Below are 23,146 nucleotides of genomic sequence, written 5' to 3'. Positions count from 1 at the left end.
TTGGTACAGGATTAGACTGGATTGGACTATTTTAAAATTTTTTAATTTTTTTTAAAAGAATATTTATAAAATTCTATTTATAATTATAATAAAAAATAATGTACTTAATTAATATTGGAAATTGATATAAAGTTTATTTACATATTTCATTTACCATTTTTATTACATCCACAAACTATATTAATTTGTAATTTTAAAATTAAATGAAAATTAAATTATAACATAATATGTTATAAATAAAAATTAATGAGAAATAAAGTTAAGTAATGAAATTTTGTAATTGTAATTTTGTTTTTACATTGTAATTAAATTGTAATTTTTTTTACACCCACAAATTACGTTAATATATGGTTTTCAAAACAAATTAAAATGATATTATAATATGTTAAATCATATGTATAAATAAATAAAGTTAACATCATATTTAATTAAAAACTTGTTGATAAGTACGATTTCACATGCTTGTCTCCATACAAATGTATATATTTGATTTTACACCAATAATCTACTTATATGCCAAATAAGTAAATACACCCATTGATAGTAATTCAAACAAACAACCGATTATAAAACCATTACGCCACTCATTATTCAAGTTGGTACGTGTATGCGCGGTGATATATTGTATTGGATTTGCCTCATTTAGATTCCTCATAATTCATTCTACATACTCAGCATATGCTATTTCAGCTTCTTTAGTTGTATTATAGGCTTGATATAAATTATCCTTAAATCCTTGCACCTGTTGATGACATTCACGCCAAAAATTATATATTCCTGATTGTCTACCTTCAAACATAACATAAACTCTTCTCCTTGCCATTTAATGTTCCTGCATATTATAATAAATTATAACATAATATAATAAGATAATAATAAAATTAGACAAAATAACAATTAACTAAATCAATCAGGTGCATATTAATACACTAAAACATAACACATGTTTCATATAAGTGTCTTTACATACATAATTAAATACTAACATCCATTACCATACTACATGTCCATAAACAACCATACAACATATGTCCATAAAGTTCACATCCAAGTGTTCATAGTTATTATCCCCTCATACATAGTCTTAAATATATGATACACAACAACACTTAGTAATTTAAAATTTTTCTAGCAAATTCAATCTTGCCCGTATCCGTTCTAATAATCTTAAAAACCTCAACGTTCGATGGATCCAATCTCATTGCCTTAGAGATTTCGAAATTGTCATCAACAGAGAAGCGTAACTTGTATAGCTCCATAGCTAAGTATTGTGGATAATTGGCTTCAGATTATCTAACTTTGCAGCCAATTTATCAAACAATTTCTCTGCTACATTGCCAAACCCGCTCACAATGTCATCATCCTTCAATCCAGATTTTCTCTTACCTCTTGATTTGGGTCGGGTAGATGGTTCACTATGGATTTCATTCACAGACATTGGAGAACACACATCATTAAATTGTTCATTTCCACTCTCCAAATTCAAATCATTGACCATATCAATTGGAGTTTGTGCTCCATGTCCCGTTGCCCGATCCTTTCCAAAAATACTAGCAAGCCTCTCATATAGTGGAAACGGTTTACTTCTCCATGCCTTTGTACTTGGGTTACTCTAAAATAAAAAAACAAACTTTTATTTGTAAACAATAGAAAAACATAACTTCATATATCAAGTGAAAAAATTCAATGAAAACTCATGTCCAAAGTTTCAAAACCTGCACATATGCTTTCCAAACTTTGTCATTATCAACTTCCACACATTTAAGAGAGTCATTCCATCCGAAGCCACTTTTGTTTAGCATATCATATATTATACCGTATTGTAGACCTGGCAATTTGGGTCATGACACGACGACATGACTCGAAAACGACACGGAATAAATGAGTTTGGATTTATTATAAATGGGTTTGGGTTATAATCGGGTCAACCCGTTTAATACGAATATTAATCGTGTCATTTTCGGGTTGACCTGTTTAACTCGAAATTGACCCGTTACGACCCATTTATTAAACGTGTCAGTTTCAACCCAACACGATTATACACCTATTACAACCCATTTAAATTTAATTTTAAATTAATATTTTATCACTAATATAATATTTAATAACTAAAAAATATTATAAATTAAAAATTTTATAAAAATAATTTTCTATTATTAATTTTTTAAAAACAAAAAATACATCTTTAATAAAACAAAAACATAAAAATAAATAAAAAATAATTTTTTTTTTCGGGTTAATAGGTTAATTTTTAGGTTAACAGGTTAATAAGTTAGTTTTCGGGTTAATAGATCAATTTCAGGTTAACGGGTTAATAGGTCAACATGACCCGTTAAAATAATCGTGTTAAACGGGTCGTGTCGTGTTGACCTGTTTATAAACAGTGGGGTTAGTGTTTTAGGTACCTGACACGATTAATAAATGGGTCGTTTTTGGGTCAGATATTTTTGACACGATTATTAAACGGGTTGACACGAACACGACCCACGAACACGAATTGCCAGGTATACCGTATTGTTTCTTCCACTTTTTCAGCTTTGACTCAATGTGTGGATTTGCTCGCAAGCCCGAATTAGGACATATCTCAGCCAATCGCCTCTCAATCATAGTAATTGTGCCAGGCTTGAATGATCCGGTGTCACACCGCTGCCCACTAGCTATAACCTCATCTAAAATAAGCAGCGAAGCATCTTCCTCCCCTTTACTCCATGTACGTCTAGATTCAATCCCTCGGATATCGTGACTGCTACCTCCAACTTCCATTTCTATTAAAATACAAATTTTTATGATTTCAACAATACAATAACAGCAAGCAAATAACAGCAAGAAAATAAGAAAAAATCATTCACAGATGACAACAATGGCATATAATATAAATTGGTTTTCATATAAATGATCCAAGATGTTTAACAAACAGTATAAAATAAAACAATTACAAGAGCATTAAAACACTAAACCACTAATGTCCATGACATCTCCTCTCATCAAACATTTGCTTAGCTAATGGCAACATCTTCACTCCTATCAAACTCAACTTCCCCAGGATCAGTTATCATTTCTCTTCTAATAAGATTATGTATAAGGCAACATGCGGTAATGATCTTGATTTGTGTTGCAATAGGATAGAAAGATGGACTTCTTAAAATTGCCCACCGCTTTTTAAGAACCCCAAAGCATCTTTCTATGACATTCCTAGCAGATGCATGCTTCATGTTGAAATACTCTTCGTGATTTATGGGTGCACAACCATCTCTCCACTCAGAAAGGTGATATCTTGTTCCTCTATATGGTGCAAGAAATCCTTCACCATTAGTATAATCAGCATCCACTAAGTAATAATAACCTAAAAAGTAAAAACATATCTCCTATTAGTGTATGCAATGTTGGTTACTACAATTTAAATTTTGAGAATTAGCCTTACCGGTTGGTACTCTTAACCCATTTGGCCTACTTAATGCATCACGGAGTACTCTTGAATCTGAAGCGGAACCTTCCCAACCAGGTAATACAAATATAAATTCCATATTTGGATTATATACACCTAAAACATTTGTGGCTATCTCAACATTTCTTGTGCGATATCTTGGCTTATCGATTTCTGGTACATTCACCTTAATGTAAGTTCCATCTAAAGCTCCCAAACAATTCTACGCCATTAACAAAGTTACTAACATCAGATAATGTTCCAACTAATTGAACTATAATATTAATAACGAAGCTATTCCACAAACGTACCTTAAATACTTTCCATCTATCATCTAAACAATTATCTGATACAGGTTTTGGATGGCTCAACAGAATCTTATGTAAGCGCAGTACTCCATGCAACACAGAATTGAAATATCGACTTATTGTCTCTCCAAAATCTAGTGAAATATCGACTTACTGTCACTTGAATCTTCATTTATGTTATTCCATTTTTAATTTGTAGAAAAATAACACCACCCCGCAACATACACAAGGTAACCAGAATACCCAAATATGGCAAATGAAAACCACCAATAGAAAATACAAAATTTTGTAAATTAGATTAGTAATCATGACCCTATCAAGATCAGCTAGAAAATGAGTGTAAGAGAATATTTATTAGATTCTATATAACCGACTATAATACTGTGCAGAGAACTGTTTTTACCATTTCAAATTGAAAAATCTCTTACATTTCACCCCCCAAATTATGAATTAGAAAAGCACTAAACAAGTTATAAATGAAATATACATCTTGAATCCTTGAAAGGTAAATATAAAATAAAAGAAAAACATGAATATGTCGGGACTGGCAAAATGTATAGAAACTTCCTAGAAGACCATACAAACAAAAGCCAAAATCTTCTGTAATGCTCTTCTCGAAGTAAAATACCCTACAATTATTGTAAATCCAAGAGATTCACATAATTTTTCTATCTAAAACAAATTTCAAATTTCAAATTTCAAACTTCATTTTAGTGCAAAAGCTTAACTAGTTCAGCTATGAAACCAAAAACTTATCAATGAAACTAAAACACTTCATTCTAATCTATACATGCTACACAAGGGACCCTCACAAACATTGATAACCTTGGTCAATAAGCCAGACTCTAAAATCAATGCAAATAGAAGAGAGAGCTACCCTAACATATAGATGTTCCAACAGCACACGTTAATATTGAAATTGAACGGTTTAAGTACATGAATATAATGCATTTTCAGGAGCTGCTCCTCCTGTTTCAAACTTCACACTGCATTATTTTTGCAATCTTTGGTCATTCCCAGATTAGCTGAGGCAGTAAATATACCAGTTTAATGGGAGAAGTGTTAAAATGACTTATATTGTCCTATTCATCACAACTAAAGATATAGAATGAATGTTCTTTAACAAGCGACTATAGCACATTAAGAACCTGCCCTAGATGCAAGTTGTGGTATCTAGTTGAAGAGTAATGACCTGATATTATCTTATCACATGAATCAAGACACTACAAGAGCATTTCAGTTTGATGTCTTTCTTATAAAAGTTGGGGATGGTTCAATGAGATCAGACAGTTTTTGTCTTGTTTTTGTTATTGCATGTGTGCGCGCACGTTTTATTTTTTTAATTTTTAATTTTTTACTTAAACTAATAAATAGGCATGGCTTACTAGAGAACTTGTAACAAAAGGAGTTTCAAAAAGTCCAGTTTCTTTGGGATGTTGGATTGTACTAAGATAACTTAAACTGGACTTTTGAAAATGTTTTTTGGACCAAACTGAATATAGTTCGGTCCAGGCCAGTAAATCTACCTCTGCGGATTTCCATGGGCCTCACCTGACAAATTCAAATTACTTAGTTTCTCCAACCATATGGCTCTTATTCATATCACACAGCTTATATACTGGTTCTCGAAACAAGCAGACATGGTAAACAATTGTTTCCAAAATCTTTAATATATTATTATTTTTCTTTGCTAAGAAAATTCATTTATAAAAAAGCCTTTCCCCTAACATAAAAAATTACAGCCCATTTACAAAGATTATGAGATACCTTGTTATAACTTTTACTTATCCAATCAGAACATTTAGAGAGAGACTTTATCAAGAGATGAAAAGACATAACATTATAAGCCTTTCAAGTAGAAACATTAATATCTTAATACTGCCAATAACCAATCCAAACCTGAAAAACTCATAAAAAGCAAGCAATAACGCAACCCTACGACCCAAATGCAAAATAAAAGAAACAATAATCATGATCATATCCAGAGACATGAACAAAACCACACATTGTTTTACGTTAGAAGCAATAATCATGATCATATCCAGAGACATGAACAAAACCACACATTGTTTTACACTATATAAGATCTAGGAGTGAGAGTAATAAAAGCCTAGACCGTCAAAATCGAAATACGTGTCTAAAACCAAGATCTGAAAAGCTTTACAACAGATTTATCATGCTAGAAATAAAAGAAAACGAAAGTGTAGCTTACAATCTTAGTCTGCAGATCTAGCAATTTGTGCCAACCATTAGTCAATAAGCTTTACACCAGCAAGCATTCCAGTGCCAGCGATTTAACCATCATCTGTGACAAAGAAGGCTAGTGAAAGGATGCAAGAGGATTAAAGAGTTTGGGAACAAGAGAGGCAATTAGTCTATCGCATCACCAGAAAGAAGAAAGGAAAAACTAAATTTTTTGGTTTTAAAAAATGAACCAAAAAATGCAAGTATTTTTGAGAACAAAAATGGAAATGGTTAGAAAACTTGGTTATGTTTTTAGTTTTCAAAACATTTGTATGGAGATATCTCGGTGAGAGATCAAAAGTGGGTTTCAAATCCACACCCACGACAACATAAAACAGAGAGGAAGATGGAAGCCCTTTCCCAACCCGAAAGAAAATACAAATTGAGGGAAAAAAATTTCCCAAACGCAGAGAAAAAACTAACGATTTTTGGGTAAAATTTTTAAGGAAATTTTTTATTTATTTATTTTTTTTAAAGATATATCGGTGAGATATGACATTTTCAAATCCACACCCACGACAACAAAACAGAGAGAAGAGAAAGATGACACTTGCCTGGGTTCTTTGGAGTTTGGGGTTTTACTTGCAAATGGAAGCCCTTTCCAGATCGAGTATAAGATGGCCTATACGAAGAAATGTCACAATACATCAAGAAGAAAACAGATAGAGATGCAGAGAAGAAAACAGATAGAGATGTAGATAGAGATACTCATCAACCATGTTTCTTTCTCTGAGAGTTGCAGCTGTGATTTTTCCTTCGATCTTCCACGCGAGGCAACGATACGCGAGAGAACAAGGGCTTTTTTGAGTTTGGGACAAAAATGACCTAGGGGGGGAGACGGGGTCAGCTGTGTCCCGATCATTTGGGATTAAATTACTATTTAGGTTAAACCTGTCCCGAGCTCAAAATGATCAACCAAGCAGCAGATTGGGACTGTGTCCCATCCAATTCTGGCCAATCCGACAAACCAAACACACCCTAATGGTTTTGTTGTTTGAAAATGCCCATCCTTTGTATACAATTTGGTATGTGACTAGCGTGGAAATGTAGGTTGATTGAACAGGGGCTGTGCTCTAGCATGAATTTAGCAAAGCTAATCATAAAGACTTGCCAGTAGATTCTCATCATCTCAGAAATCAAATTAATTGCCACTAGATTCTCAACATCTCAGAAATTAAATTAATCTCACATGTGAAATTAAACTTATTAGAATATGCTTGTACGCCTGATTTTTTCATGTCATATATGAACTCCATTCATAAGCAAGAATTTCAAACAAAGTCAAAACAAATTTTTAACCATTCCAAAAACTTCTAGACCCTTTGTCAAAATGCCACCATCAAAAATTGCTATCTTTCCTCGGATAGAGTGTTTCTTAGCATATTCCCACGATTAGATATTAAAGTTGGTAGGCGAAACTACAATATTATTCTGGGAAGTAAGAATGGTCGTAAACAAAGCTAGAGAATTCCTACAATTAGTAGTTCTACTCTAGCTTGGATCTGGCGACATATTGTGTACAATCGTTTTTTTGTGGTGTTAGAATTTAGTTAACTTAAATACAATCCATTAAACTTTTATGTAAAAATAAATAAATTTAGATTCATTCGTTAAATTATTGTGTAATCCGTAATTTGATCGTTAACCCATAAAAAATATATACAAATTTAAAAATTTTAATTTGGTTTAGCTTTTAAATAATAAAATAATATTTTAAAAAAAAATCCTACAAAGACTTATTTGTTTTCATATCTTTTAAAAATTAAACTGAAAAAAAAAACAAAATAATACATATTTAACAATAAAACAAGTAATTTTAATAATATAGAATTTGTATAATTACAAAAAAATATATTTTTAATAGATTTATCATATATTATTGTGTTTCACCTCTTAAAATCGATTTATTTATTAAATCTTATTGGATAACACTAATATAAATCCGATACGATATCTTCAACACAAATTTGTAAATTATCACGTAGATTCGTATCGTGTTATCGTGTGGTGTAAGATTTTACCAGACCTACTCAGACACATTTGATTAGTTTTTTTATCTGATTTGTCTTTCTTTATCTCCATAAGCATAACCAAAGAAACATAATTTGCTGCACATCCTCACTATCCACTTCTCTACCTCCCATTTAATGGCTTGTGCTGAACTAATAGACAACCAACAACAAGAGATATCGGCCCTGGAAAGGTGCAGATTAGAAACAATGAATCTGAGTTCAGTGTAAAAATAAAGGCCAGACATGCAAGAAAACCAAAGATTAAATTTGCAAATATATCTTATCCATTACCAAAATTCCATTGCTATCAGCATCTTTGAGAATATACAATAGCCTCTACAGATGAAGAAGTCTCAAAGCAGATTGCTAACATTATGAGGATCTTGACTCAATAACACGTTCGCTCATTACCTGGAAACCTGGAAACTAAAAAATAGTGTAGGAATTTTTTCTCTAGATATTAAACCAATCCTTCTAGCTGTTGACTTACATAGACAAAACCTAATGCAGATAATAAAGGAGAAATGATGAAGGCGCGAATTACCTACACTCAAAAGAGTACAGACATGAGACCTGAGTGAAATTCTGATACCTCAAAAACACCATTAAGTTTTCTCTTTCTGTATGTGGATCATAAAGGAGCTTTACTAGTTATATTAGGCTACAATGGAAATGGCAAAAATACTAATCAACTATAATAGCCGCCTTCTAAAGTTTCGTGTGGTGCCTTGATAGGTCCGAACCAGCAAGCCCACTCCAATTCCAATTCCAAGACATACGCTAAGACCAATTCCAACACCCACCCTCACACCAGCATTGAACCATGAAAGCTCTCCATCTTCACGTTCTAAGTACGCTGTCCCTAAGTATGGGTCATAATCTTCATTTTCTGGCTTGCGATGTGGGTATTCTGATACCTGTTAAAGTAGAAAAATAAAGCAGAAGGCCGGATGCTTGGTGTAAATAACAATTAGAGTAACACCTTCCAATGCATTTGAATAAGAAAAATTTTGACAGTTCTTTCAGAAATATACCAAAATATTATGTTAGAATTAAAAATATCTTGAAAGGAAAACTGCTTCCAGCTGCATAAACTAATTTCATGTCTGGGATAATTATCAAGGCACCCAATTTAATTTCAGAGCAAGAAGACTGGGTTTTTTGGCTTAGGTTCTGGTTCAACAAAATATGCTTTAATCAGCGACTGGACGGCATCTACAGGATCTAACATGGCTGTAGTTAGTTAAACAAATAGCAGAGAAATAAAGTTGGAAAACGTTCAAAACCAATACTATCACTTTAAATTTTCAAGATTAATTGTGAAATCCGTACCCGAGGAGCTAGAGTCGAAAGAGCACCTTCTGAGTCTTCTGTTGCCTCATACTCAGGAATTGAATTTAATAACCCCTTCCTCAGATGCTTCTTCCTAGGATTAAGCTGCAGTGTCTTTGTTAAAATAATTGGACTGCCCAAGAATGACCCTGCAATATAGACCTCAATTGTAGGTGAACCATATTCTGCACCTATCAATTGCTTCCCTCTAAAGATGCCAGTGCCTGCAATCAAATCTGATTCACAGCTCATGCTCCATCCCTGCACTTGATGATTTGTTTCCCCATTGTGACCATTACCATTACACAATCCTAAAACCCCAGATAACACAAGCACATCCTTATCGAAAACCTGAAATTTAACACTTCCAGTCATCCTTATCCTATCAGTGCTTACAAATGTAGCTTCTTCAGATTTTTTATCTATTCGATCCCTTCGGAGAAGGGACATTTCCCCATCTGAATTGATACTAGTTCTAACTCCATTAACTTCAAGAAGGGTGTCCGGATCCATCGGAACATGATTTAGCATGAGGTATACAGGAGTGGGGTCATCGATCTCACATTTGCTAATTCTAACATAAAAAACTTTAATATCAAGCCAAGGTAGTGATACCTTGATGCAGGGTTGGTTAGGGGAGTGCCTCACAACTATGTGGCCATTATCGGTTGGCCCATTTCCATTTGATGTCTCATAAGAATTCTCCATGGCCCCTCAATGAATTCCTTCCACCTCAATCAAGTTGATGAACTGGGGAAGTCCATATACAAAGAACTCAAATGAACATACAAAACCTGCATCCATATCAATGAATAAAAATCACAGCAATTTATTCAATGTTACTGGGAGGAGATTGGCTAACCAAAAGAGAAGCAACCATTGAAATATCCGGCTGATTAGTATGTGACAAAAAGGAAAGACATTTTTCAATGATACTGATGAACTATCAGACTGTGGCATCTATGATCATCAACGAGGCGACCAGTAGCACACACCCCAGAGCTAAAGAGATGGCGAGAGGAAAAGCTAAACTCGATCAAACATGAAACCCATGAAGCAAAGAACTCGAACACTACAGGAGTCATAGATGTACTAAATAATTTGTAAGAATTAAACAAAGAAACAAAATGCATATAATTGGCAGAGAAAAAGCACCATGGAAAAAACCAACCAGTAGCAAAAACAAAAGATAAAGAAGAGATAAGGAGATGGGACGTTATTGGAGAAAAATCCAAAAAGTCGGAAATTATGAAACCCAACAAACATTGATGACTAAAGCCAATCAAAATGGTTAACAACTCAGAAAAGTGAATTTACACAAAATTTGCATCAAACTCAGCGCTAATATCAATTCGGAGACTAAACGGAACCCAACTATAAATATACACAAATATGATTCTAAGCCCATGGATTTAAGGAGGATTAGAAACCAAAAAGGAAAACAGAAAATGGAAAATATACCAGCAGTACCAGAGCAATAAAGGCTGACAGTGGAAACAGAAACCATAAAATATTATTTTCATTTGTCAGAAAAACGATGCAATTCAATTGATATTACAACGAAATAATTGTCCAGCAAACTACTTATTACTAACCAATACACAGTGCTAAAGCAATATAAATCCACTCATTCTCCAACGAAATTGCAGGCAATAGACGACACATTTCTCACGTCATACAAAAGACAATAAAATAAAAGCTCTCTCTAATCACAAAGTTTTATTTAATATCCAGAAAAAAAAAAAAAAAAAGAAAAGAAAAGAAAGAGAAATGCTCACCACACTAATATCCCACATCCTCAATCTCAGCCTTTAAGCCCTCTGTTAGTATTTGATCTCCTTCCAAACGAAACAAAACAGAGCTTTCGTCCCCACAGCGGAAAAACTATAGCCACAAGAAAGCACTATCTGCAAAATCAGGGGAAAAAAAAAAAAAAAAAAAAGGGGCTATCCAAGACCTCAAATTTCAACTAAAGGACTGGGTTTTTCCAGATTTTCTTCAAAAAGAATAATAATAAATAATAAATCAAATCCAAGAATAAGAACAACCCAAATCCTGAAATGTCCCAAAGAATAATGGGTTACTCTCAATTCAATCAAATTTCAATTGACAAAGCTTTGATTTTTAGTGATAAATAAACTTAAAATAATACTATTCTCATAGAGGGGGGTTAGTGTGCATTAGGATATTCTTTAGATCTTATCCTATGAAAATAAATAAATAAATAAATAAAACAGATAGGTTCATTGTGTGTCGAAAAGGACGTGCAAACTTTTTCAATTGGTGAAATTACAAGGTACAGATGCTGGTCTCTATCACTCCTAAACCAGTCATTAGGAAAATTTCCTAGAGACAGATTAACGGCTCTGCCATTTCACATGGTGATGTTATACAGCGTCATATATTCTGTTTTCAGTTTTCTTTTGCTACTTTTTCATTAATCAATGTATTTAACTTTGGTTTGTCTTTATTATGAGAGATATTAAACAATCTTTGGAAAAAAAAACTACTTTATTTAGCATTACGTTTCGTCTTATGCTTCTTCTTCTAGGTCGGCATGCGTAGGGTACAATGCTTTTACGGTTTGCGGGTCATGTTGGTTGATGTCGTTTCTCAAGAATTTTTTTCTTTTTATGCTACAGTTGAAAGTTTGAAAATGTATAAAGAGACGTACGAGGAAAAATCAGAGGGTAAGGGAAATCAAATGCCCACATTAAATATAGGATAGGAGTGTTTTTATTTATTATTATTTTTTGTGTTGGATTCTTTAATGGCTGTTGAAATTAAAGCTATTCAATTTCAATAGGAAAGGGGAGGAAAAAAAAAAAAGTTTGAAGTGACAAAATTTGTCCGCACATTCTATGACACCTTTTTAAAGAAAAAAGCAAAAAATCTAGGTTTAACCACAAATCTTATATTGGATGGAGCTGTGACTTAAAATTTTCTCTCTAATTTAAAACATGTTAAGAAAAAAAAAGAAAAAAAAGTCATAAAATATAAAACATTTAAAACCCATGTATTGAACATATCACGACTCCTGGGATATACATGCTTAGATAGGTAAACATGCATAAATTATATGCATGTAATTTATCTATGTAGTTAAAGATACTTATTTACCAAAAAAAAAAAAATATTGTTGTTAAAGGTTTTTAACAGTGTTCTGACAATATTTTATTCCGAGATCATTGTATCATATAAATTTAGAGCAATAAATAATGCTAAGAAGTATATTGTGGCATGGAGCTGTGACTTAAAAATTTCTCCCTAATTTAAAACTTGTTAAGAAAAAAAAAAGTCATAAAATATAAATAAAAATAAAAATGAAGAGTATATGAAATGGAGTCTAAGTTAACATTCATATATGATATAAAATAAAAAGGACATAAAATGTGTTTGAAAGTGATTTCTAGAATTTTAATATGGCAACGTTGTAAAAACGATTAAAATACTTTTTATAGTGTTAGGCCAAAAAAAAATAAATAAATAAATAAAGTGTTTCATATTGATTCTGTTCTAGTAAATTACCTATTTAATTATTATGCTTAGGAATTATTTTCAAGAGAATAAATAATTTCTATGGGACCATTTCCAAACTTAAAATCTTTTGGACAATAATTTCATGATTTCTCAGTTTTCATTTCAATACTTATTAGAAAAGAAAATCAATAATGGCATTCAAAAGGTTGAACTAAAGTAGTTTAGATGTAAAGCAAATCAAAATCAAACTTTTTATTTATTTTTTATTTTTTATACATATAAAGTAACTTTGTTAATTTTGGGGAAAAACCAAACGGTGGTTGCTAACAAAAGTCTAATACCACAAACAGCATAAACAACGTTGTGGTTTTTCTTTTTCACTTTTTACATATCCGGAAAGACCTTCTACTTATTGAAATAAATTTATATCAATTAGATGTAACTTCTATTTAGGTGCCAAAAAGAATGTCTCTTTCTTTCAGTGATACCGTAAACTTGAATTCTACCGGAGAAAGGAAAAAAAAAAAAAAAAAAATTTAATTGAACGATAAATCATATATATTTCTATTTCTATTTTTATTTTTCACATTGTTTGCTTATACATAATTGTTTCCTAACCAAGCGAACAACCGACTACCTCTCGAGGCTGCTTCAAATATTAGGATTAGAAAATGAACGATAGGATTTTCCTCTCATCTTTATGAGCAAATGTACGCAAACCAAATATCAGTCAGACAACTTAGAAATCTCACGTGCATCCCACGTGAGAATAGCAGATGCGTAGCCTATTTATAAATTCTGGATACCCCAAGTCTCCAATATTGTTATAATGTAACAAGAAAGCGATGAGTAAAAACGTTATGAGAATGGCAATTTGAACGTCTTCAGAAGCAGCACAATACAACTTTGTTACAGTCTGCCGGAACCCAGCTTGTCGGCTTGATTTTTAACTGGGTTTGTGATCACTGTTCAGCTTGTGTCGAGCCCAAGTCCTACCCAAGCATAATTTGTAATTAGGCTCAAGCTTAAAGCTTGTCCAAACACATATCAAACTCATTTAACAGTTACCAGAGCAGTATTTGCATTGAATATAACAACCATTTCTAGCCCATTAACTCAAAACAATTTGCGAAAACATCGCAAATGGGTAATAGTTGTATAACTGAATAAAGGGATCCAAATCCAAGTTTTACATTACCGTAAATCTCTTGAGACAGATTTAAAAACACAACCATGAAGTAAACTAACTTCAGTATTAAAACTAAATCTGCATTAATTAACTCCACAAACATAAAATTCTGTTGCCTTTACCTCATTTTTCCTCAAGCATGTTCAAAACATGAAATAAACAATATACTGCTTGAGGCTTAATAAAGGTACAAGAAAATGAATCTCGATGCGATAACCAAGATGATAATGTGGCTCCATATACATGAAACCTATTAAACTATATCCAGTCCTACAAACACTTAGAACATAAGAGGAGAAAAAGTTTATACGCATGTCAAACGACCAATGTATGACTAACTACAGCCTACAAGAACGGTTACATTTTGAAACCGCAAAATGTGATTTTATAGGATAATCCATTGAACCAGAAAGAGAGATTTATTTTTTCAAAAATAAATAATATTGAAGAGCAAAAGTTGATTAACAGATACCTGACATGTAAATCACTGTTATATTAAACATAAAGCAACCTTTCATCTTTGAGAAGTTAAGAAAAAGGACTAACTGTCTGCACCGGTTGAAACTTAGACCAATAGTCAGATATGGACCTAAAAACAAAAGAAGGACGAGGGAGCCAACATGGGAAGAAAACAGCTGAATTGCAAGCCAATTTGGATTGAAACGATTGAAGCCTGAAGTTGTTACCGAGGAACTGCAAAGTCTAGGGAGGGCAATAGAAAAAAACATAGGAAGATAATCAGTAGATGAAGAAATTCTACCGAAAGGGGTAAAAGTTGTAACAAGGGAAGATTAGTATAATGCAAGTGGAAGGACACATCATGCAAGAGCACAAAGATTAATATGGCAAGTCCAAAGGGGAAATAAACAACAATCTGCATCATATTCAATGTCAGGAACTAAATGAGTTTGATAGCTAAACCAGGGGTGCTGCTAGGAACCAAACTAGAGCTATCAGCTTCATGAAATATATTTACCGGCTGGAAAGAGGTTACCCAGAGTATCTAAGTGGTTCTCTCATATAAAGCTCAACTAAATGTCAGTCCTCAATACAGATAACCTAAAAACCAGTAACCTTGCTTAGAAAGAGGACATCGGTGTATACCACTACCACTAGTGACTTTATAATGAGCATACGGAGATTGATTTACTACAAAATAGGGGCAGTCTTAGAGTAAACATTCTATCATTTTTATTAAGAAAGAGCAGACTTGTTCATGACCAAGAAAAGAACTCAAAGAGGCATTTTAACGTATTTTGGTTCATAAAACAAGTAAACACATAATGATAGAGTATAGAAAGTTAGAAACTACATCTTCTAACATCTCTTTACATATCAAAGATTTATATTGATCTCCTTAGCATATTGAGACCTACCCTCTACCAGTTTTTTCAGCTTTTAAGTTCTTATTTTAAATACGCCACACCAAAATGAGAAAAAAGGGCATAAAACCAGTAAACATTACATGTTGCAACATTTTATGCTGCTACCATACAATATTGATGGTGAAGTTTATTCCCTTTTCTACTTCAATAACCAGAGTCAAGTTGCCATGACACTAAAACATCTTTTTCCTAGCATCAAGATGTACTCTTAATTTTTGTGTAAGTTGCAATTAACTTCTCCCTTCCTTGATCCCCACATATTTAATCATCCCTTTATTGAAAAACGAAAAAATAAGCATGATCATTTGCTTGTTTCAACTTTTAAAACCTACATTAACGCAACCAATATTACAAACGAATATTTTAAAGGAAATTGTCTCGAGATAAAAATGCAAAAACAAAGAGTAATTTATTGGCATGAAGCACATTTATCATCAGAAGAAAGCATTCTGAGCAACTTCTGTCCATTTACCATGCATAAATCTTGAAATAAAAACCCAAAATGGAGATGACCCTCAAAAGCAACAGAAATCAATTTATAAGGAGTCATTAAGCCACTCAGTGAACAAGCTTGCATAAGCTGCATTATACAAAGTTCAAAATTTCTAGAGTTGAAGCATTCTTTTCCGTTTACAAAGTCATATAGAAGAAATATCCTAAGCACTTATTTGTCTCACATAGCTGGCGGGCTTTGTCACAATGGTGATGCAAGTCCTATACCATGATGTAGAAAAATAAGTTAGAAATACATACAAAAAGGGAAACTAAAATTAACCAGTGGCCACTGGCTAATAATTTAAATGACACTGGATGACAATTTGAAGATTAATTTCCATTCCTTTTGTTTTTATTTTGAAAGAAACAAAGATCTATATTGATCTCCCTAACATATTGAGGCCTGCATATTAATTCTTTTCACGGTATTTCTCATTTTAAACACACCACAATAAAAAGAGAAAAAAAGGACATAAAAGGCAGTAAACATAACATATTGCAACATTTTATGTTGCTCTAATAAAATATAGATGGGAGAACTTTATTCCCTTTTCTCTACTTCAATAAGCAGTGAGAAGTTGCTACCACAGTAAAACATCTTTTCCCTAGCAACAAAATGTACTCTTAATTTTTGTGCAAGTTGTAATTAAGTGGTTGAGTGGAAATTAATTTCTCCCTTCCTTGATCCCAACATATTTAATCATTCTCTTTATTGCAAAAGGGAAAAATAAGCATTATCATTTGCTTGTTTCAACTTTTAAAACCCACACCAATGCACCAACATTGCAAAAGAATATTTTGAAGAAAATTGTCTCCAGATAAAGATGCAAAAACAAAGAATAATTTATTGGCATGAAGTACATCCATCGTCGCAAGAAAGCATTTCCAGCAACTTCTGTCCATTTACCATGCACAGATCTTGAAACAATAACGCAAAACGGATATGACCCTCAAAAGTAGCAGAAAGACAATTCATAAGGTTAACAAGAGGCATTAAGCAACTCAATCAAACAAGTTTGCATAAGCTGCATGATACAGAGTCCAAAATTTCTATAGTTGAAGCATTCTTTTCCGTTTACAAAGCGATAAAGAAGAAATATCCTATGCACTTATTTGACTCGCATAGCTGGTGGGCCTTGTCATAATGGTGATGCAAGTCCTATACCATGATGTAGAAAAATGAGTCAGACATACATATAAAAAGGGAAACTAAAACTAAGTACTGCCACTGGCCAATCATTTAAATGGCACTGGATGACAATTTGAATATTACTTTTTACTCTTTTTGTTTTTATTTTAAAAGGAACCGAAAATTCTAAGTTCATTTTGCACTGGAAAGCACAAAACAGGCACACTCACAAACTTAAAAAATATGACTCCACACCGGTTTTCGGTTTCTTAACTATAGAATGGAACCAAACGAGCTAGCACCCAAGATTTGTTAAGGTAAGAACAACATTTATAGAGACGTGAAATTACATAAACAACAGAAAAAAAAAAAAACCTCATTACTCTGGAAATTATTCCTATTAGGCAAAACAATAAAAAACCAACCAACAAAACAATGCCATTGCACTAATGTTGTACACCAGTCGAATTATCAACAACAGGTTAATTAAAAACAATCAGAAATCTTCTGAACAATTTAACTTGTGGGTTTTATAAAATAAATAAATAAATAAAAGTACCTTGAGAAAGGCAGCTCCAGCAGGTAGAATCCATGGCAATGCTAGATTTGAGTCGAGCAGATGCAATGGCACTGTGAAGTGGCATCAATGACTCGACGCTTCCCAATACCGTAACAATCCTAAATAACACAAGTGACATTATCAAAAACAATATCCTTTCCCACTATTTTTTTTTTTTTTTTCAGATAACTAAAACTAAAGCAAATATAACAATAAAACCAGCAAGAAATAGTAAAATAAACACAAATCACAATTGCAGAGATAATCAGAAGCTGAAATTTGAAAACTTATTTTGTACCGCGAAGCACGAGGGATGGCTCGGGTGGTTGAAGAGGAGAAAGGAGAGGGAATTGATTTTGGGGTCACGGTTCTGGAACGAGCTGCGATAGACCTTGTACCCGCCATTAGAGCTGATCTGCAGAAGAAAGCCATTTTCTGGTTTTAAAGGTTAGCAATTGGCTTGCGAGATTGAATAGACGGAAGCTTAAACCCTAGTGGTACAAGTAGCAAATGTTTGCTAGGTTTTAGCAGTTTTAGTGGGCTTAGTGTGCGTTCGGTTTTTGCTATGGTTTTTCTTTTTACCTAAAAACAAAATATTGAACATTTTTAGTTTAAAAAACTAATAATATATTGAAATGATAGTTTCTCAATTTTGATTTTTGAGTTTTCTCTTTCTCTTTTTTATTTTTTATTATTTTTTTTAGCAATCGTTACTGATCTCACTAATAATGAAAATTACTGAGAAGTGAATAGGATGCATCTAGAGAAAGTAAAGTTATAGACATTAAAATTGTTTAAATTATTAAAAAAAAAGGTGGTAAAATAGTAGGATAAAAATAGTAGGATAATATTTTTATCTGTTGAAAAATTAATATAAAATAAAATAAACATGTAAACGCATAACATTATTTTTTGACAAATGTTAAAAATGCCCCTTTTGTAATTTCCATTTACTAATTAATAATTATAACAGGAAAAATATATATATATATATATATATATATTTGGGTTAAGATGTTATATTTTTTGGTTGAACAAATAAAAAATATATGATTTTTGTAGTGGAATACTATAGTCACCGTTTAATCTAATAACATATTTACTAATAACATAATGTTATTAATTAATTAAGTAATATATTAATATAATTTATAAATAAATAAATGGATTTTTTAAAAGATATATATTATTAAATATAAATAAATTAAATAAAAACATATATATTTTAAATTGAAATACATTGATAAAGTTAGATGGTGTCCATGCTATTATTCCTTTTAATATCCACTAAATAAAAATACAATTTTATTATTTAAAACAAAAATATTTTAAAAATATTTTTCCATAATATATATTTTTTTAAACTAAAAAAAGGCGCATGGCGCATGGTAGGATCTTTAATTAATAGAAACGCAGCGTTTTGAAAGCGGAACCGACTCTTGCTGCCTTGCGCTAACGCATCGTTTATCCCCCAGTTCCCATTCCGAATCAAGTGGGCTCAGTTGATCGCTTGCTCCTCCGAACCGCTTCCGAGTTACAGAGAAAGCATAAGTACCCATTTGCCTCGGCCACCACCAGCAATGGCTGCGTTCTTAGCTCGCAAATCTATTCTTGCTCTTCGCTCTCGGCAACTCGTAAGAATGTCTTTTGCCCTAACTTATTCCATTATTTTTTTCTTCCGTTTGGTTGATGAGAAAATGTATTAAAAAAAAAAATTAGAAAAAAAAAAAAAAGAAATCGAAAAATTTTAGTGTCAGAAACCTTTCATCAACCATCAGTCACCATCTGGAAAATCAGAACTTTTTAAGTAAAACTAAGCTAATTATTTTATTTGCGTTTGGTATGTCCCTGTATTGGCAATCTAATACCATTAATTGGTTTGCTAGGGTGGAAATTTTTCTGGAAAATCCTTGTAAAATACAAGCTGTAAAAATATTAACTGCATGATTTCATTTAATTTCTTCATTGCATAGGTGTAGGTTTTGAGTGATTTGTATCTGCCGGTGAGGTTTCCATTTATGCACAAATAGATACACTTATTTTTAGTTGACCCCCCAAAAGGAAAAAACCCTTATTTGCAGGTTTGAGCACTGATATGAATTATTACAAGAAGATTTTGGATCTTTTTCATTTTATTAAGGGTTCCCTAGGACATTCCTAAGGCTTGTGTGGCTGTGAGATTCACAATTTCACAGGATTCTAATATATTGTGGTGCCCATGTCTCATCTTGTTGTCATTGCACGGTCAGCCAGCAACATTGTTAGTTAAGATCCGTTGATACAAAGAAGGACGTGTGAAGTGAAAAACCTTGGAGAAATAGGAGTGTCACTGAAGGGTAGCTGTAATACTTGCCTGAGTTTAAGTGAAAATATTGGAAACTGGTTTTCACTGGGTTTCTCTCAATAACCCCATAAATGATTACTCAGACATCATTTATTGTTTTCTTTATAATTGTGTGAAGGACGTTGTTTATACATAGGATGATGGATTTCTCTATCTCTGTGATCCTCCTCCTTTGTAGCTGTTGGAAGATTGCTTCTTTTCTTAATCAGCCTGTCTACTTTTTTGGTTTTTGTTTAGGCAGTACCAGTGCAAACATTGCAGGGTTCACACCATTATGGGCTTCGTTTTGGTGCACACTCTTACTCCACCAAACTAGGTATGCTTTTCCAGGGAGCATGTGTTTGGGAAGGGACCTTTGGGTTGAATAATGATACTTCAAAGGGAAAAATATAAATTTTATTAACTATGTTTTGGTTGTATGAGCATGTCTATTTATGTTGTAAATCATTTAACGGTCATTATTTTGATCTTTTCCAACTGCAGAAGATGAAGAAAGAGAACAACTTGCAAAGGAGATATCAAAGGATTGGAATTCTGGTAAGTCCCCATCTCCGAACATTGTGTTTTCCCAATTCGATTTTACTTAACTTTTTGATAATGTGCTATATATGTTCCTGACACATTCTGAGTACTACAGTTTTTGAGCGAAGCATAAACACATTATTTCTGACTGAAATGGTTCGGGGTCTGATGCTGACACTCAAATATTTCTTTGACAAAAAAGTCACTGTAAGTATCTTTATGAACCCATCATCCATCTTGTATTGTGGTGGATTACTGTATTAAGCCTATCTTCTTATACAGATCAATTATCCTTTTGAGAAAGGTCCTTTGAGCCCTCGTTTTCGTGGTGAGCATGCACTACGCCGGTACCCAACGGGAGAGGAGCGTTGCATTGCATGCAAACTTTGTGAAGCTGTAAGTGTTGTTACCTTGTTGCTACACTTTTTGGAAATTAATCTATTTCAGTTGCCTTGCACAGTAGAATATGACAATGGTGCAGTTTCCTGTTTGCTTATATTGGTGAGAAATTTGTGTTCTTCCACTATTATGTTGGATATAGTTAACATGCCCTCTGATTTAGAGTTTATCCTTACATGGAGTTAGTTACTTGTCAAGAATATGAACTCCTGAAAATATTTTGGACAATAGCCAGAGGTCGTCTATGGTGGTTCCAGTTGGATATCCAGAGTTCTGTAAATATTTTGGACAGTGCAAGTGTGTCTGCATTTTGTACAAACATATGGGAGCTTGAAGAACTGAATTGGCAATTAATTATTTAAGTTGATGATACTGCACCATGAATTATCTGTAGAGTAAAAACTTCAATTTAATGAGGAATTTCCGAAGAATCTCCATTGGCTTAATGAGTTCATTAAGTTGATATTGTCAAAACAATTATGGAGTTATTCCAAGTTAAAATTCTTCTGGGTTAATGCATCATTTGGTTATTGTGCCTAAAGCTATGATAAATAAGCCTCTATTTGGCCATATACTCGGCAATTGTTTTCTATGTTTTAAAACCAAAAGAAAAATATTAATGTATCTTTGAATAAACAATTTTGTGTTGTAAACCAAAAAACAGTTTTTTGGTACATGGCTAAACAAGTTCTCAGAGTTTCCATTGTCTGTTTGGTAAATCTAATGCTTGTACATATGGAGGAGATTATTGTAACTGATGAATTTGGACACTTAGTGTCCTCCACCAATTTTCCATGTAACAAACCTCATAGAAGAACTATGTATTACAGTATTTTATGTGGGCATCTTTGATTGAATTCTTATGTTTTCACCATAGGTCTTATTATTCTTGTGTTTAAGTGCTGGTAACAAATATCAGAGATAAACTAATCTCAGTCGTAGATGTTGCTTTTAAGGTTTCTAAATATGAACTACAAATTTGCTCTAATGAATTCGGTATACAATTTCTAGCCATGAAATATGAACTTAATCAATTGTTCACACTGCTGTAAATCTTGGTTGGGCTGTGGTGCCATCTCTCATTTAATGGGGCTTTATTGGATGAATGTAGCATTTATCTCAATAAAAGTATTGGATGTTCATTAGGTATGTCCAGCACAAGCAATCACAATTGAAGCAGAGGAACGGGAAGACGGTAGCCGTAGGACTACCAGGTGTGGAATCTTTCACTCTTCTTTCTTTGTCTCCTCTCTCCCTCTTCCTCACATTGAGTCATTATGTAAATTTTCAGGTATGACATTGACATGACAAAGTGCATATACTGTGGATTCTGTCAAGAGGCATGCCCTGTTGATGCCATTGTTGAAGGACCAAACTTTGAATTTGCAACTGAGACACATGAGGTTGGTATCTTTTCTACTAGACGTAGGCAACCAATTCAATTTTGCTCCTATGGCTATGACAGATCCAAAATTTCTGCTTGTTGTAGGAGCTTCTGTATGACAAAGAAAAGCTTCTTGAGAATGGAGACCGTTGGGAGAGTGAGATCGCAGAAAACCTCAGATCTGAAAGCCTCTATCGCTGATCTTCCACCCCATATATAGAAGAATGAGGAAGGGAAGGTACAGGCGACTTATTAGTCATCTTCCTTCCTAGTCAAGATACTTTCATTTTCTCGACATTTTGAATGTGTGGAAATAAATAGATCTGCCAATGGGTCTTGAAGATATTTGTGTTGGGATTTGAGACATGATAATCTTTGTTGTTGATTTGTATTAAGTTAATGGATTCCAAATGCAGTGAAACAAATTTCTTTTTGGTAATTTTTAGCACAAATGAGTTTTGTTTCTTGATGTGCATCGGAGAAGAAAGGAAAAAGAAGATGGGAATGATAATAATGCCTTACTGTATTTTATATTGCATTATCAGCTGGTAGAAATGTTGATCTCTGCGTCTGGTTGATTCTTGTGTTTTATTTTCATCTGAACTTCATCGAGGTTATTTATCTTTATTTTTATTTTTTGAGAATATTTTGCTTGACTGTAGAAGAAACCTCATATATGTAGCAACTTATGATATTTTTAACCTAAATTTGAAAATTTCTGAGTATTTTTTTTTTTTTTGGGGGGATGAAAATAAAAATTCTGAAAAACTTTTACGTGTTGAAAGAGCATAAAAATCCCTTTTGTTTGTGAAAAGCAAAGAGGAAAAGGTCATTTGATTAGTCACATATGTTTTTTTTTTTTTTTAAATATATATATATTTTTATATATGTATATATTTTTATAAAAATTATTTATGTTGATTGTTAGACTTGTTATTTA

General features: G+C 32.8%; 5 protein-coding genes across 15 annotated transcripts; 1 reads left to right on the top strand and 4 right to left on the bottom strand.

Moving 5' to 3' along the window:
* Window positions 1-966: 966 nt before the first annotated feature.
* Window positions 967-8,420, bottom strand: LOC125421415 (uncharacterized). 2 transcript variants are annotated; one of them, XM_060820304.1, is made up of 6 exons: window positions 8,280-8,420; window positions 6,531-8,171; window positions 5,945-6,037; window positions 2,511-2,765; window positions 1,716-1,828; window positions 967-1,612 (listed from the first exon to the last, which is right to left on the bottom strand). In XM_060820304.1, exons 4-6 carry the CDS (start codon window positions 2,761-2,763, stop codon window positions 1,262-1,264), a joined length of 717 nt encoding a protein of 238 aa, XP_060676287.1. In that variant the 5' UTR covers window positions 2,764-2,765; window positions 5,945-6,037; window positions 6,531-8,171; window positions 8,280-8,420; the 3' UTR covers window positions 967-1,261. The 2 variants fall into 2 exon arrangements, with proteins under 2 accessions (XP_060676287.1, XP_060676288.1); XM_060820305.1 differs by lacking the exons at window positions 6,531-8,171; window positions 8,280-8,420 and having other exon boundaries at window positions 5,945-6,507.
* LOC132805401 (protein ALP1-like) lies at window positions 2,878-5,951 on the bottom strand. The gene is made up of 2 exons (XM_060820306.1): window positions 3,422-5,951; window positions 2,878-3,343 (listed from the first exon to the last, which is right to left on the bottom strand). The coding sequence occupies exons 1-2, from the start codon at window positions 3,522-3,524 to the stop codon at window positions 2,997-2,999; spliced, it is 450 nt and encodes a 149-aa protein (XP_060676289.1). The 5' UTR covers window positions 3,525-5,951; the 3' UTR covers window positions 2,878-2,996.
* On the bottom strand, window positions 8,250-11,504 carry LOC107426906 (uncharacterized protein At1g01500). 7 transcript variants are annotated; one of them, XM_048480729.2, is made up of 4 exons: window positions 11,099-11,504; window positions 10,198-10,322; window positions 9,321-10,114; window positions 8,250-8,905 (listed from the first exon to the last, which is right to left on the bottom strand). In XM_048480729.2, exons 3-4 carry the CDS (start codon window positions 10,026-10,028, stop codon window positions 8,681-8,683), a joined length of 933 nt encoding a protein of 310 aa, XP_048336686.2. In that variant the 5' UTR covers window positions 10,029-10,114; window positions 10,198-10,322; window positions 11,099-11,504; the 3' UTR covers window positions 8,250-8,680. The 7 variants fall into 7 exon arrangements, with proteins under 7 accessions (XP_048336686.2, XP_048336682.2, XP_060676286.1 ...); XM_048480725.2 differs by having other exon boundaries at window positions 9,321-10,392; XM_060820303.1 differs by having other exon boundaries at window positions 9,321-10,322.
* A 1,968-nt stretch (window positions 11,505-13,472) lies between these two features.
* LOC125418369 (protein NONRESPONDING TO OXYLIPINS 2, mitochondrial) lies at window positions 13,473-18,132 on the bottom strand. 4 transcript variants are annotated; one of them, XM_048461749.2, is made up of 3 exons: window positions 17,856-18,130; window positions 17,558-17,676; window positions 13,473-13,792 (listed from the first exon to the last, which is right to left on the bottom strand). In XM_048461749.2, exons 1-3 carry the CDS (start codon window positions 17,987-17,989, stop codon window positions 13,770-13,772), a joined length of 276 nt encoding a protein of 91 aa, XP_048317706.1. In that variant the 5' UTR covers window positions 17,990-18,130; the 3' UTR covers window positions 13,473-13,769. The 4 variants fall into 4 exon arrangements, with proteins under 4 accessions (XP_048317706.1, XP_048317708.1, XP_048317707.1 ...); XM_048461751.2 differs by lacking the exon at window positions 13,473-13,792 and adding an exon at window positions 14,212-14,691 and having other exon boundaries at window positions 17,856-18,132; XM_048461750.2 differs by lacking the exon at window positions 13,473-13,792 and adding an exon at window positions 15,759-16,088.
* Window positions 18,133-19,004: 872 nt separating this feature from the next.
* On the top strand, window positions 19,005-22,645 carry LOC107426858 (NADH dehydrogenase [ubiquinone] iron-sulfur protein 8, mitochondrial). Its single transcript, XM_048480721.2, has 8 exons — window positions 19,005-19,191; window positions 20,139-20,217; window positions 20,385-20,438; window positions 20,539-20,630; window positions 20,706-20,819; window positions 21,969-22,036; window positions 22,114-22,225; window positions 22,312-22,645. Exons 1-8 carry the CDS (start codon window positions 19,138-19,140, stop codon window positions 22,405-22,407), a joined length of 669 nt encoding a protein of 222 aa, XP_048336678.1. The 5' UTR covers window positions 19,005-19,137; the 3' UTR covers window positions 22,408-22,645.
* Window positions 22,646-23,146: the final 501 nt, after the last annotated feature.

The sequence above is a fragment of the Ziziphus jujuba genome, chromosome 9 (genome assembly GCF_031755915.1).
Source record: "Ziziphus jujuba cultivar Dongzao chromosome 9, ASM3175591v1".
NCBI lineage: Eukaryota > Viridiplantae > Streptophyta > Magnoliopsida > Rosales > Rhamnaceae > Ziziphus > Ziziphus jujuba.
This window is presented reverse-complemented; position numbering and strand designations above follow the sequence as displayed.

What these genes read in the sequence shown, in the direction of transcription:
- LOC125421415 (XM_060820304.1), bottom strand. Translation starts at nt 2,763, where the DNA reads ATGGAAGTTGGAGGTAGCAGTCACGATATCCGAGGGATTGAATCTAGA. An exon ending in AAAGTGGAAGAAACAATACG is followed by an intron (nt 1,829 to 2,510) that starts GTATACCTGGCA and finishes CCAAATTGCCAG; the next exon opens with GTCTACAATACGGTATAATA. An exon ending in TTTGGAAAGCATATGTGCAG is followed by an intron (nt 1,613 to 1,715) that starts GTTTTGAAACTT and finishes TTTTTATTTTAG; the next exon opens with AGTAACCCAAGTACAAAGGC.
- LOC132805401 (XM_060820306.1), bottom strand. Translation starts at nt 3,524, where the DNA reads ATGGAATTTATATTTGTATTACCTGGTTGGGAAGGTTCCGCTTCAGAT. An exon ending in TGGGTTAAGAGTACCAACCG is followed by an intron (nt 3,344 to 3,421) that starts GTAAGGCTAATT and finishes TTTACTTTTTAG; the next exon opens with GTTATTATTACTTAGTGGAT.
- LOC107426906 (XM_048480725.2), bottom strand. Translation starts at nt 10,028, where the DNA reads ATGGAGAATTCTTATGAGACATCAAATGGAAATGGGCCAACCGATAAT. An exon ending in TTTCGACTCTAGCTCCTCGG is followed by an intron (nt 8,906 to 9,320) that starts GTACGGATTTCA and finishes CTACTTTAACAG; the next exon opens with GTATCAGAATACCCACATCG.
- LOC125418369 (XM_048461749.2), bottom strand. Translation starts at nt 17,989, where the DNA reads ATGGCTTTCTTCTGCAGATCAGCTCTAATGGCGGGTACAAGGTCTATC. An exon ending in GCCATCCCTCGTGCTTCGCG is followed by an intron (nt 17,677 to 17,855) that starts GTACAAAATAAG and finishes TGTGTTATTTAG; the next exon opens with GATTGTTACGGTATTGGGAA. An exon ending in CTGGAGCTGCCTTTCTCAAG is followed by an intron (nt 13,793 to 17,557) that starts GTACTTTTATTT and finishes ATGCTTGGGTAG; the next exon opens with GACTTGGGCTCGACACAAGC.
- LOC107426858 (XM_048480721.2), top strand. Translation starts at nt 19,138, where the DNA reads ATGGCTGCGTTCTTAGCTCGCAAATCTATTCTTGCTCTTCGCTCTCGG. An exon ending in CTCTTACTCCACCAAACTAG is followed by an intron (nt 20,218 to 20,384) that starts GTATGCTTTTCC and finishes TTCCAACTGCAG; the next exon opens with AAGATGAAGAAAGAGAACAA. An exon ending in CATGCAAACTTTGTGAAGCT is followed by an intron (nt 20,820 to 21,968) that starts GTAAGTGTTGTT and finishes GATGTTCATTAG; the next exon opens with GTATGTCCAGCACAAGCAAT.